This window comes from Columba livia, chromosome 6, assembly GCF_036013475.1.
Source record: "Columba livia isolate bColLiv1 breed racing homer chromosome 6, bColLiv1.pat.W.v2, whole genome shotgun sequence".
Lineage (NCBI taxonomy): Eukaryota > Metazoa > Chordata > Aves > Columbiformes > Columbidae > Columba > Columba livia.
In genome coordinates this window covers 20639527-20652934 of record NC_088607.1, presented here as the reverse complement: position 1 = coordinate 20652934, position 13408 = coordinate 20639527, and the positions used below count along the sequence as shown (strand labels likewise).

The 13408-nt window shown below is 39.2% G+C and overlaps 1 protein-coding gene across 12 annotated transcripts in view; it reads left to right on the top strand.

Moving 5' to 3' along the window:
- PLCE1 (phospholipase C epsilon 1) overlaps positions 1–13408 on the top strand; it is a 154929-nt gene that overhangs the window by 140228 nt on the left and 1293 nt on the right. For 9 of the 12 annotated variants that reach the window (XM_065067457.1, XM_065067458.1, XM_065067456.1 and 6 more), the window contains 10 exons: positions 2727–2858; positions 3990–4280; positions 5070–5233; positions 6163–6424; positions 7019–7137; positions 8200–8328; positions 9082–9291; positions 11052–11213; positions 11342–11560; positions 12320–12529. In XM_065067457.1, coding sequence (XP_064923529.1) covers positions 2727–2858; positions 3990–4280; positions 5070–5233; positions 6163–6424; positions 7019–7137; positions 8200–8328; positions 9082–9291; positions 11052–11213; positions 11342–11560; positions 12320–12499 — 1868 coding nt within the window. In that variant the 3' untranslated portion in view covers positions 12500–12529. Of the gene's footprint in view, positions 1–2726; positions 2859–3989; positions 4281–5069; positions 5234–6162; positions 6425–7018; positions 7138–8199; positions 8329–9081; positions 9292–11051; positions 11214–11341; positions 11561–12319; positions 12530–13055; positions 13139–13408 lie in introns of those variants that run through there. The other 3 variants (XR_010473517.1, XM_065067452.1, XM_065067459.1) reach the window with 3 other exon arrangements.

Here is a 13408-nt window from a genome sequence, read left to right as displayed (position 1 = left end):
TGAGAACAAGGCTGGTAGATCCATGACTACGTAGCTCTATTGACCAGGTTCCTAACTAAGAAAATGCAAGAGTTTTGGAAATAGGGAAGGTGGAATTCATGTCAGTGGCTGCTCAGTGGTGTAAATATTTTATTTCTCCTGTCTTCGTGTAGGTCTGTTCTGTGTTTACAGTTGCCTATGTCCCTGAGTGTTAATCACTGATTTGTGACTTTAAAAAAAGACAAGGACCATTCTGTTCACTTATGCTAGCCTACTGCATAACACGGACTAAGTACTCCCTGGTCAAAACAGGATTTATCATGTGCAGAAAATAACATTTTGCTTAACTTCAGTTTCAGTCCGTTTGATATCATCATACTGTTATCTAAGATGGTGAAGATGTTCTTTTGGGTCACCCAGGATGAGGGCAGTGAAGCACACTTAAGGACAGCACTGCTATAACCCACTGGCATGTAGCTCATTGCCTTGGTGCTGAGGATCCTTATACAAAGAGTAAAGAAATTTGAGTACATAAATACAGGATCTGCACATTCAAGTGTGGAGAGCAGGGAGTTACCTGAACTCTCCAGCATGAAATTCAGTCACCATCTCCATTGTATCAGACTATCTGCCCCTATGGTATCACTTTTCAATAAATTAAAGTGAGCATGAAAAAGGGAACCCTACGTACAAAAGCACCTAAAATGGTTTTTCAAGATCTGCAAACATGAAGCCTAATGGCTGTTGGTCTGAAACACAAGGTGAGAAGGTGATAATTACAGTTTAACCTGTTAATTTAGCATGGTTGGGATAAGAAGGGCAGGGAAGTTTGCCATCCTGTGGATTAAAAATCTAAAAGCAGTAGAGCAGTGTAGTTATATCTAAAGTGAGAGACGGGCACTAAATTCTGTAATTCAAAGGGCATAGCATAGGGGTAGTAGGTAAATAGAAAACGTTTACTCTGTTGTTAACAGTTGTACAATAGGATCTCTGTGCAGTATGGTGAGATCTAAGCTGGTCATGGTTTGATCAGAGAACTGAACCAGATGACTTCCAGATCCTTGCCAATCTCCATTATTTTATGGATTTACGATCCTATGAATAAGTGATGCTACATTTTGGAGTCTAGTTTAAATTGGGGAGAAAAATTGAGCTTTCCTCTGGGACGAGGCATGTCACATGCAAAGCATGGCCATGGGAAGGATGGAAAGAAAACTCCCAGCTGCAACTTACCCTGTGGCCATCACCCTGAGTTCAGTTAACCCTGGCGTTTTGTGTTGCACTCGCTGGTGATTTATGAAGTTAGTCTGTTTCCTCAGTGACTGTCTCCACAACAGGATTTTGGAACCTGGATCTTGCTTGCCAAATCTATTTGATCCATTGAAAACCTGGATTAAATACTGCTGGAAGCACACAGTACATAACTCCTCATTCTTCTAGTCAGTTCATATTCCTTGATCTCAGCTCGTACCATCTTCTGTGGTTTGTGTGTATGCTTTGGCCCAAAGAGACAGTAAGTCTCCAACACTGAAAACATTTTTATATATCCTAAATTTTACTAACCCAAGCAGTTCCATTGAAACTACAAGCATAATTTTACTAAGTACACGTAGACATGCTGTAAAGATTAAGAGCTGAAAATTTACAGCTGTGGAAAGACTTCAGTAGAAGAGAGTCCAATGTATCCTCTTTGTGATTTACATTTGTAGCTGAAATATTAGTATTAAATCCAGAACTGTCTTTAGGCAGGTGTGAATTGATGTGAGTTCATGAGGGTCATTCTGTGAGTCACAGTTAGGCAAGTAACAGTGTACTTGCTTTGCTATATTTTATATCACAAGTACAGCTTAGGTCTCTGAGAGACCCATCTCTCACCTTCCCTGCTGTTGGTGTCAGAATAGTTGTTGTGTGTTTTGACTTAGTTTAATTTTGGCCGGCCATGTCCTCTCTCCAAGTCAACAGAAATAAACTGACCTTAAGCGGGATTGAGTTTGTTTACTTCACTGGGATTTAGATCATTATTTTAATGATTATTTTGCTAGAATGCATATGTTTGAATAACAGCTCTACTAGACCTTTCCAGCTCCACTTCTAGTACATATTTGCCATTAAATGCTTAATGGATTTTGCACACCTACTGTATTTCCCATCATTGCAATACAAATTCTAAACAGAAGAAGATAACTCTGAAAACATCTTGAGGTTAAACTGTTTAGCCAACAGCATTTTAGCTTTTTCCTTTACCTTAAATCTTGAAATAATATTCTTGCATTTATTCAATCATTTAGATGAATTCCACGATATTTGCTACTGTACAGATTTATTGCTTTTGTAGAAATTATTTGCTTTTAATTATTCTAAGGATGAATACATTAGGACTGTTACTGCATGGTTTTTTAGTATTAATTAGGACCATTTGGTAATTTGAGACAGAGCCACTACCTTCCTGAAGCCAAAAACTAATATGGAGAAAAGTTATATCACAAAGAGATAACTGTTTATTGTGTTGCTGCATATCAGTTTTTATATACATTATATATATAAACACACATAATATATACATATATAAAGGCATGTATGTATGTAAAGACGCTAAAATTAAATTATGGGGAAAGATACACTACTTGTCCTGTGTACTATATAAGAGGAGTACTCATGCCTTCCAAAATAATGTAAAATATGATGGAAAATGTCATGCCCCCTTGGTCATGTTTTTTGGCTCATTTATTTTACATTTATGGGAACAGGCTTGTCAACTCTAAACTCATCTGGCTCTAGCAGAGGAAAAGAAAGAAAAAGCAGGAAGTCCATTTTTGGCAACAATCCTGGCAGGCTGAGCCCTGGGGAATCAGCTGCTCTTGCCAAAGCATCTGGAAAAGGTAAAGTTAGCATCTTCTTTCACCAGTCACATGGAATGACTCTGTAATCCAACACATGTACCAGACCAAGTTGTTAAAGATCAAATACTTTACAATGTGTAAGATGTTGAACTTTGGAATGGTTTTTCATTAGTGCAGCAGCTATTACAGTAACACTATTATAACTGAAGTGTAGAGTGTGGAATGTTAAAATAGGATTACTTGATCAGGCATATGAGGACCCTAATTTGTAAATGATTCAAACCTAACATACATTTTAAGTGATGTATCTTAAAGTTTGTGTTTTAAAAGGTATTAATGAGTATTTTAAAGTACAAATGGAAGGCAGAAACTTTGGGCTGGATCCAGAAAAGGATTTTTAGTGTCTGAAGTAGGACTTAGTTGCCTAAAATTCAGCCAAGTACAAATGTGTAACTGTGCAAACTCCTGTGTTCCACCTTGGAGGTGTTTAGACTCCCCAGATGATTCAGTTTTTGAACTTGGAAATTGTACTTCTGCATATGAACAGATGTAAAGAATACAAAGAAAGTTCAGAAAAGGTTCTTGAGCAGAGATGAGACCCAGATTCCCTGCCTTTCAGGTGAATGCCATAAACAGAAGGTTACAGAGTTGTACCCTTTCTTGTATGTATTTTCTGGCTCAAGGAGCATTGCGTTTCTTTGAGCCCAAGGGCACAGCTGCAGCAGACCAGTTAGATTTCCCTTCTAGAGGCCAGTGTCCTAAAAATGAAGGAGCATAGTGCCTAATTCTAAAGGATATAAGTATTTTGCTGGCTTTGTTCCCTAACTCTTACAGCCTCTGTAGACTTCCTGTTTAGAGACTTAGCAGATAGGTTTCAATCTTTTCTTAGTCCTTTATTTTATTCAGGCAAATGCCAATTAAGTATTTATTTATGAAAAGGGTTGTTAGCACTTCTAATCACAGTGTCATTTCAATACTTAAACATCATGTATCCTCTCATGAATTGTTCTTACTGTCTAAGAAGGAATGTGGCACACTGATAGTGTCATTTTCCAGGACCACCTCTTTGTACTATAACCAAAGTGCGCACACATCTTTCACTAGAAAACATTGAAATTTTGGAGTCTCTGTATCTGTGGCTGTATCTTGAGCTTACTGTTTATTTTCTAGGTCCTTTTGATGTGATGCGGCAGACTGGAGAAGATCCTTGCTCTCCTTACAATTCTCCCGCTTCTCTCAGTGCTATCATAAGGACGCCCAAGTGCTATCACATCTCCTCGCTGAACGAGAACGCGGCCAAGCGGCTGTGCAGGCGGTACTCGCAGAAGCTGATCCAGCACACCACCTGTCAGCTCCTGAGGACCTACCCCGCTGCCACCCGCATTGACTCCTCAAATCCCCATCCGCTCATCTTCTGGCTCCATGGCGTACAGCTCGTGGCTCTTAACTACCAAACAGATGGTATGACTACATGAACACACATTTTAATACATTTAAAATGTGAAATGAGTCCTTAAACTGTGAATTTGTGTTTGGTGTTTGCTTTTACCTGCTACCACAAGCGAATGTACCTGTCTGTGAGCCCCAGCACAAGCAGGTTCATACCACGACAATCTGGTCCTTGAGAGGAGCGATCCCAGGGCTTAGGAGCTTTATGCCAATGCAGCAGATCTCCTGATAGCACAGAAGCCTGGACACCAACACTCTCCATTTTGATTTTATTGCCGAAGTTTCGTTTGTTTGTTTTCCCTAGTTCAAGTAGCTGTTATCCCTTTCTAATAATTCCAAGTACAAAAAGGTACTGAACTTTCTTTTACTTAGAAGTGCCACCTTGGATGCTGGTTTAACGTTGATCAAAACATTTTGGGGCCATTTTCTACCCTATCTTGTGTTTCTTCTCCTTTTCAATGGGGGATCTATTAGGTCATCTACAAGGGTACAGAGTGAATGCCTTTTCACTCTGCAGTACAGGGCAAATACCTGCTCCGAGAGCAGGTGCAGACAAGCCTTACAGTTGGATAAAGACAACAGAAAGGGATAGAAAAGAATTAACTGTTCTTATAGTTTCGTGTAATTAAGTATTGGATAGATTGGATACATGAATTACAGCTATCTGAAAACCAAGAATGATAGTACACAACTAAAATAAAGTTTTAAAAAAGATAGTTAAAACGTGTCTTTGCCTTCAGTGTTACAGTTTTTCCATTGTACTATTGCTCTTTGTCAGTTTTGGCTGCCTTCCTTTCACAGATCTTCCTCTGCAACTTAATGCAGCGATGTTTGAGGCTAATGGCGGCTGTGGATATGTTTTGAAACCTCCTGTTTTGTGGGATAAAAATTGCTCAATGTACCAGCAGTTTTGTCCGTTAGAAAGAGATCTTGATAATAAGGAGCCAGCTATATATTCTTTAACAGTAAGTACATTAAAAGGGAATTTAATACAGCCAAACAGATAGAAGCAGACAATGTTTAACTACAGTCTTTAACCATCATTACAGTCATGCTTCTGTATGGAAACACTGAACCTTTAATTGTTGGTTGTACTTCTGAAGGTCAGTATAACTCACAGAAACTGGAGGGGGAAGGAGCAAATAATTGTCTTTCTTTTATTGGCTGGTTTGTATCCATAGTTACTTTCACTGTTTCCTTCACAATATTTGTCAAAACCCAGTACTGAAAGCACTTTCCCTGGGACTACACAACTGTGTAAAATTATACATGTGCCTGGATGTTTCATGTTTGTGAACAATTGAGAAGCTACACAAAAAGATATTATGAAAAGCTGTAATGAACATTAAAAAATATTTTTAAAATTTATATAATAGGATATGTAGTTCATGCATTTATGGCCCAAAAAATGTATTCTAAGAAGCTAGTTCCTTCCAGGAAATGTTTAAAAAAAGTGAGATTCATAAAACTCAAAATTCTCCCGTCTGAGGTAACCACACACCTAATTTCTGTGTTGTGCGTGCCAAAGCAAGCCAGAGGTCAGTGCCATCAGCCCCAAGTAATGGAGAAGAAAATTTGATCCTTTTTGACTACATTACTGGTACATTCCTTCTGGATTAACTTTCAGATGCCTTGAATGGTTACACTCATGATGTGTAGTGTATTTTTTCAGAGGAAAGATACCGTGGCAACGGCATGGCGGGGGGGGGGTGGTGTTGAAGCAGCGCTGCTCCTGAAATTACTGCCCTGGCAACTACAAAAGTAGGGGAGCATTGTAATTAAATCAGCATGTTAACAAACTGTGCTTAGGGGTGTGCTAAACATTTATCTCAGAATCGTGACAATAAAAGAATTGCTCCACTAATTGGTTTCTCTGTGTACTCCTCGGCTTCAGATCGTGTCTGGACAGAACGTCTGCCCCAGCAACAGCACGGGCAGCCCGTGCATTGAGCTCGACGTGCTGGGGATGCCCCTGGACAGCTGCCATTTCCGGACAAAGCCCATTCACCGCAACACTCTGAACCCCATGTGGAATGAGCAGTTCCTTTTCCGGGTTCACTTTGAAGATTTGGTCTTTCTTCGCTTCGCGGTTGTTGAAAATAACAGTTCAGCTGTGGCAGCTCAGAGAATCATTCCCCTAAAAGCTCTCAAAAGAGGTACAGTATAGTTTGTAGTGATACCCTAGGCCAAAATGGTCCAGCAGATTCGTGGACTGATTCCTGCCGGAGGGATATTTTTAATCAGCTGGTTGAATCTTTCTAGAAGAGACAGGGAGCAAGTGTCAGACAACATACTCTGCCCTGGCAGTATGATGCTGATTAAACAGACTCCCTGGGAGCTGGAGGCTGCCCCAGTGACTTGGTAAAAAGTCACATCTTGTGCTGATGCAGAGACTGGGACATCCTGTACACAACAGTCTTAGCGTATGAGGAGGTCTGGCTGTAGACATGCCTTTTCCCAGTGAGAATTTGCCGTTGTTTCATTCATATTCAATATATTCATACATGAAATAGACAAATATATTGAATATTATGGCAAAACAAAAGTATGCAGCTATATGAGGCAGTCAGGATTTCATAGCATTTGGGTTACACTATTGTACAGACACTGTTCATGCAGTGTTATTACAGTGCTTTAAATCCTATTGGTGTGGCAAATTGTATCTATAAATATAGCAAATTTGAGTTTTACCTTGAGACTTGTATTCTAGGATGTGGCAAAGTACTTATAGAGGGTTTTTTTCTCTTTAGGCTATAGACATGTCCAGCTCCATAACCTGCACAACGAAGCATTAGAAATTTCTAGTCTGTTCATAAACAGTCGAAGAATGGAAGAAAGTCCCTCTGGAAACACTCTGCCTGCATCTGTGGTAATTTTCTTTTCTTTTTTGTGAATGCTGTGTATTCTTGTCTTAATGACTACTATGGTCTGAACCAGACTGTTCAAAGACATTAGCCCCTTAAACCTGCATGTTTTTTGAAAGTACCTCAATGCCCAGTTCTTTGGGAAGTAAGGTTCTGAAACTGTGGGAGTGTGAATCTTTTCAAAGTCTGGCGTTCGCTGTATTGAGGTACAGCACGAGGACCCCAGTGTGGAAGGAGTGTGGTTGAGCTGTAAGGTTTAGAGCTGCCTCCTGCATTCCTTTATGCATGAATCATAAGCACTGCATTTGGGATAAAAACCCCTGAAATATGCAAATTACCAACAACTTTGCAATAATGAGAGTAAAATTAAATTGTATTACAGGAAAAGATGGAGTCTATATTTGCATAAATACATATTTTTATATGTGTGTGTGCATATTTAGATGCACAAATATGTATACATACACGTATGTAATATATATGCATGTGATTTTTATTTTTTTTAATAGCCCTTAATGTTAGGTTACCTGGGTTACTTGTGTTTTAGGAACTTTAAGCTTGTATATTATGATTTTGCTGATTCCTAAAGTGTTAAGGTAAAACCTCCTGAGCTATTGTGTGAACAGTGGATGTGTTGCAGACGCTATCCCCCTGTGAATACATGACAAACGCTTACCTTGGGGAATTACCTTGGGCAGAAAGGAAGAACATAAATGGTTTGGAGGGTAAAACAAAGCTATAGATTTCCATCCAGTAATTTGTACACTGAATCCAAGTAGATGGAGCTCAGCTAATATGCAGACAGTGAGCAATGGAGATCTGCCCTGTGTCCAGTGGCAGTTTATGTTCTCCCTCTCTTCAGCTTCAAGCTGGGGTGGGGTCTTTTGGAGGGTTGGTTTGTTGCAGTTTTTAATGCCTTGATCTGTAGTCTAAGGTGCATGTATTAGCTGGAGAGCGTTGCTCTGTCGGGGTCCTTACAACTTGGGTGTACAGTTTATTTTATGCAACCTAAAAATAAGAGGCCTGTGTAAAAATGTTCAGTAACCTGTTGAATGTTGTCTGAACAGTTGTTTAGCACAGGGGAAAGGAAAGCTGCTGTGACTCACAAAGTGACAATTCATGGAATTCCAGGCCTGGAGCCTTTCACTGTTTTTAATGTAAGCGAGGGGACCATGGCTGCACAGCTTCTCCACCAGGTAAGCTGCCCTCTGAATTGCAGACTAATTGCAAGAATCCACACTAACATCCCTCTGGACATGGTTCTCCTGGCATTTCCCAGATCGCAGGGTCATTGTAGTTCATTCGTCACAGCCAGGAGGTGCTTCAGAAATGTGCTTTTGTGGAATTAATTTCATTACAAACACAGAGTGTCATGAGTGAAATTCCCCCAATCTTGGCTTCAGAAAATGGGTTTATAATCCTAGAACATATTCTTATTAGTTACTTTTAAATTTGGGCATATGCAGATAAGAAAAACAGTCTTTGTGAGTGATGGAGGCAGTGGGCTGTCCTTACAACAAGGACGAGCATTTCTGCACAGTTCTTTGAACTTGAGCACCATAGGAATACAGAGTAAAAGTTAGAGGGCGAAGTTCATGAGTAGAAAAACCAGTTAACTCAACAGGGATTGTTATTCTAGCAGTGGGAAAGGACTGTACTGTCCTGGGATTATGAATAAATTGTCTGGCCAGCCCAACAGGACAGAAATAAGCTTAAATAAGTACTGCCTTGTCTGGAATAGCTGAACTGCTTGGCTAGGCTAAAGAGAACAGTACATTACCCTGGAGTAAAATATCTGAATAATAAATAGCACATCAGAAGTCTTGCCTCCACTGTCAGAACAGTTACAGATTCTTAAAGCTTCTTTATTCAGTCTCATTTATAACTACTAATTATGCAGTTTATATTTAGCATTCTAATTGTCATGTGTTTATTGTGGTCTGTCTTAGATCTTGGCTACCACAAAAGGCACTGACTCATGTGCGGCAGACTATTTTCTGATGGAAGAGAAAAGCTTTATATCTAAAGAAAAGAGTGAATGCAGAAAACCACCATTCCAGAGAGTAATTGGTCCTGAAGAAGGGCTAGTGCAGCTTTTGAACAGTTGGTTCCCAGAAGAAGGATATGTTGGAAGGATTATCTTTAAAACCCGAGAGGAAGTAAGTCTGTTTTAAATAAATTGTTATTTACAAAGGTAACTAAAAATAGCTGTGACGACCAGGAAACAAAAGGGTGCAGTATTTGTTTCACTACTTGGTGAGTAATGTCAGTGCTGTGTACATTGTTTAAAAACATACGTAACTCTTGACTGAGGACAACTAGAGTTTGTTCACCTGCACAACACTAACTTGACTTCACTCAGCTTTAGGATCAGCTTTGTGGGTTTTGATCATTATCATTTAACAGTTCAGTGCCACTAGCTTACTGTTTTGACTGATAGTTCTAATGTAATGTAAGTCTAGATTTTGACATGAGAAGAAATTAATATAAAGAAGGGATAATAGTTAATACCAAAAGATCACAGGTAAGAGAACTCCAGACTACAACTATCAATCAGTGTAGATGGCACCAGCTTCTTTTCTGTTCAGAAAAATCAGGAAGGATTTTAATATTTAAGAACTCTAAAAGCCTCAACGGATGATGAAATTATCAATGATAGCCTAAAATAGCTGATTTCTTTAAATTTGAAGGAGGAAGACGGAGTGATTACTTCAGTTTAAACTATGAGCAAAACGTCCAAAGCTTGAAAATATGCCAGTGCCCAGGCTTGTGAAACACAAAAGCAGGAGAAAGACATTTAATGATCTCATTTTCAGAGACACTTCTTTGGTCAGTTCAGCATATAATGATGCTTGCTTAGCCTGAACATAGTAATATATGTATGTAGACGTATGTTTATATGCACACATATGTTTATATGCACAGATTTTACATGCACAGATGACACAGATGACATCCTCTGGGATCCTTTAAAATTAAAAAATATATTTAAACCGATTATTTTGACAAAATTTTTGATAAAGCTTCAATCTGACAAATTACCACTGTACTAGACTGATCAATATTTTATTTTCCTTTATTTCTAATATTTGGAGCAAAAATTACTAGGTAGGAATTTGCTCATGGAAATAGTAGCCTACTTAATTCAGTTGACTACACCATTACTTTGTAAGTGTATGTAACCACAAATGTGTCAATGCTGAACTTCGTTCTTTCAGAAAACATGTGTTAAATTATGCTGTAGTTTTGTCCTGTGATGCCAGTACCTCAAAGCATTATCTGTAATTTTGAGCTTCTCGGTAGACAGCAGCCTCAGATCTTGGAGGAGAAACAGAGCTGCAAATTTGCATGGAGAAACAAGGAGTGGGTCCATTTGTAGGGTGTGATACACAGCCCATGTTTACAGCTTATGAATTCAAGCTACGTTACAAGGGATTGGAGAGAAATGTGTTATCTGAGAGAAGGTGCAGGGAGGAATTCTGTCTAAAATCCGCCATAGTCAGAGAGTCTGTAAAAGGACAGCACAGCAGCCTTCCTCTTGATCCACAGGAAAATGTTGGCTCAGACTTCTTGCTCTCTAAATTATTTTGGCTTCAGTGCAGGGACAAGGAGAGAAAAGGACACCTTCTACCATCTCCCATCTTAATGCCACTATTACATGAGAAAACCTAATTTTTCATACATAAGGAAAGTGATCATTTTTGTGTAATGTGGTACGAGTGTCTCCACTCCCTGTCTACTATGAAAGGTATTTCAGCCACACAGAGATTTATTATTAGCAACAGTGGCTTGTCAAAACCCTTATATAATAAGACTTGCATTTAATGAAATGAAGCAGGGGCAGCAGAACCTTTTGTGACCACCAGCTATTAATCACTTCACTGAAGTAAATGAATTTGGCGTTCCTTTTTTTCTATAGAATTTAAATGAGAGAAATGTCTTTCAAGAAGCAAAGGAAGATGCAGCCATAAGCTCTGAGGATGACAGTTTCTTTGTTCAGGTACATGACGTTTCCCCAGAGCAGCCACGCACCGTCATCAAAGCTCCCCGCTTCAGCACAGCTCAGGATGTCATACAGCAGGTAAGCAGCATGTTTCCATTTGGTAGGTCTTTAACACGTGGGGTGGAGGTTATTCTCAGCACCGGCTGAGGAATCAGTTTAGTAACTTGAATCTGAAGAAATGCCTTTTTTTTCCTGCCTTTTAACAGACTCTTTGCAAAGCCAAATACTCCTACAGCATTTTGAGCAATCCAAATCCAAGTGATTATGTGCTCTTGGAAGAGGTGACAAAAGAGACAGCAAACAAAAAGTCCTCAACATCTAAACCATCTCAGAGGATTCTCTCTGATCAAGAGTCTGTGTTTCAGGCCCAAAGCAAATGGAAGGGAGCAGGAAAATTTATCCTTAAACTGAAAGAACAGGTTCAGGTAAAAGATTAAATACTTTGCAGCAGGTTTTACAGATGGTCTACGATCAGCTTAATGGGAACCTGCTTTCAGTGGGAGGGAGACAAGACTGACAGGAGGTTGGGTGGGGAGAAGACACTACAGCAAAAAGCAGATTCATCTTTTCTCCACAGCTCCATTTTTTTCTTTGCAAAACTGCATCAGTTACATCCAGCAACGCAATTCCCTCACAGCCTGCAAATCCCACGACAACCTCTGTCTTTTGCTGCAGCTTTCTGTTTTTCAAAATCTTCTGGATGTGTACGCCATGCTCCCCATCCCAGTGAAGCAGGACTGTGCAAATGGGCAGAACGGAAGAACTACTGGAACAAAATCCCCTTTATTTTTGCCCTGTGAAAAAGTTGTTCTGTTCATTTATCTCAGGCTTTGGAAAATAGCAGGAATTAAGTCTGTGCCTGCTGGGAGAAGGACCAGTGTTCTCCCTTCCAGCAGATGCCACCAGTCTACAGCAGTTGTTGCTTTAAAGTACCTGTGGCATAAGCACAGATTTTTAACAAGTTTATATCAAATTTGCTAAAAATATCTTTGACAATGCATAATTTAAAATTAATTTATTCAGAACAATTAGAAGAGTGTGCTTGGTTATGAAAGCACAGCCACGCTGAATTTCAAAAGGGAGGCCTGTTTAGAACTATGTTAAGTGGTTTTGTATTAATTCCATATTTCACAGCTAACAAACAGCCTGTTATAAACCACTTTTATGATTTATTTTTTTTACAGGCAGCACGAGATGACAAAAGAAAAGGCATTTCCTTTACCAGTGAACTCAAGAAGTTAACCAAGTCAAGCAAGCAGTATCGGGGATTCATCTCGGCACCTCTGCAGGTCTCGCCGGACAGTCCCCAGAGCAAGGACGAGAGATCTGTGTGCAGTTTGACTTTTAGTGACATCATGGAGTAACCACCACTGCCTACTGCACGGTCTGTCCAGGTAGGACATATTGATTCTGTCTCTGACCAATCATTTAATACCTGATTTACAGAGTATTTTTTTCAAAGTTGTAGCAGGTTAAACGACAGTGAGGTACAAGAGACTGCCAGAAAGATCCGTAAAAGCCTTACACAGTGGTGTGCAAAGGCACAATCAGATCAGCGTCGTCTCCACTTATTTATGGCATTTGCTACAGTGAATGAGAATGGTGTCAAGAATGGAGTTTCACCCACTTTCTCTGCCCATTAAAAAAAAAAAAAAAGTTGCATCCTGGTTGATTTTATAGCATGCATTTTAATCCAATAACTGTGCTTAATTAATAATGTCCTGTTACTCTTGCTCTAGGCCAAAGTAATTAGAAGTATCCAGTAGAGGTCTTGTTATTTTTTATTACATGCATATAATAAAATCAGCAGGGTTGACGATCTCCTTTTTAGCTACGAAAGTTTATAGTGTTAATTTCTCTCTGTGGAAATTCTGGCAGAAATGTTTAAACATTTTTACTATCCTTTCCGTATCACTTCAGTTTCTTCCATCTTGCTTGACTTAAAACAAACGAATTACACAACCTAAGACTGTCCTGTTTCTGTGAAGATGATAGTACATGTAAGTCGTCCACCGCATACTAACCAGATATTTGCGTGGTGCTATTACAGCACTGAGACATCATCTGAGTTATGGCTCATCGTAAATGAAGAAGAAATCGTTTAGTGTTGATAATCCCATCTCACATATAGCCAATTTAAGATTACATTTCTCTTTCCACATACAGCTAATTATTAAAGCATTATTTGACATGCACTGTCATACTACTGCTAAATCATTAAACTAACAGAATTCAAAAATAATATTTTCATTTGTAAAATAGTTCAAATATGA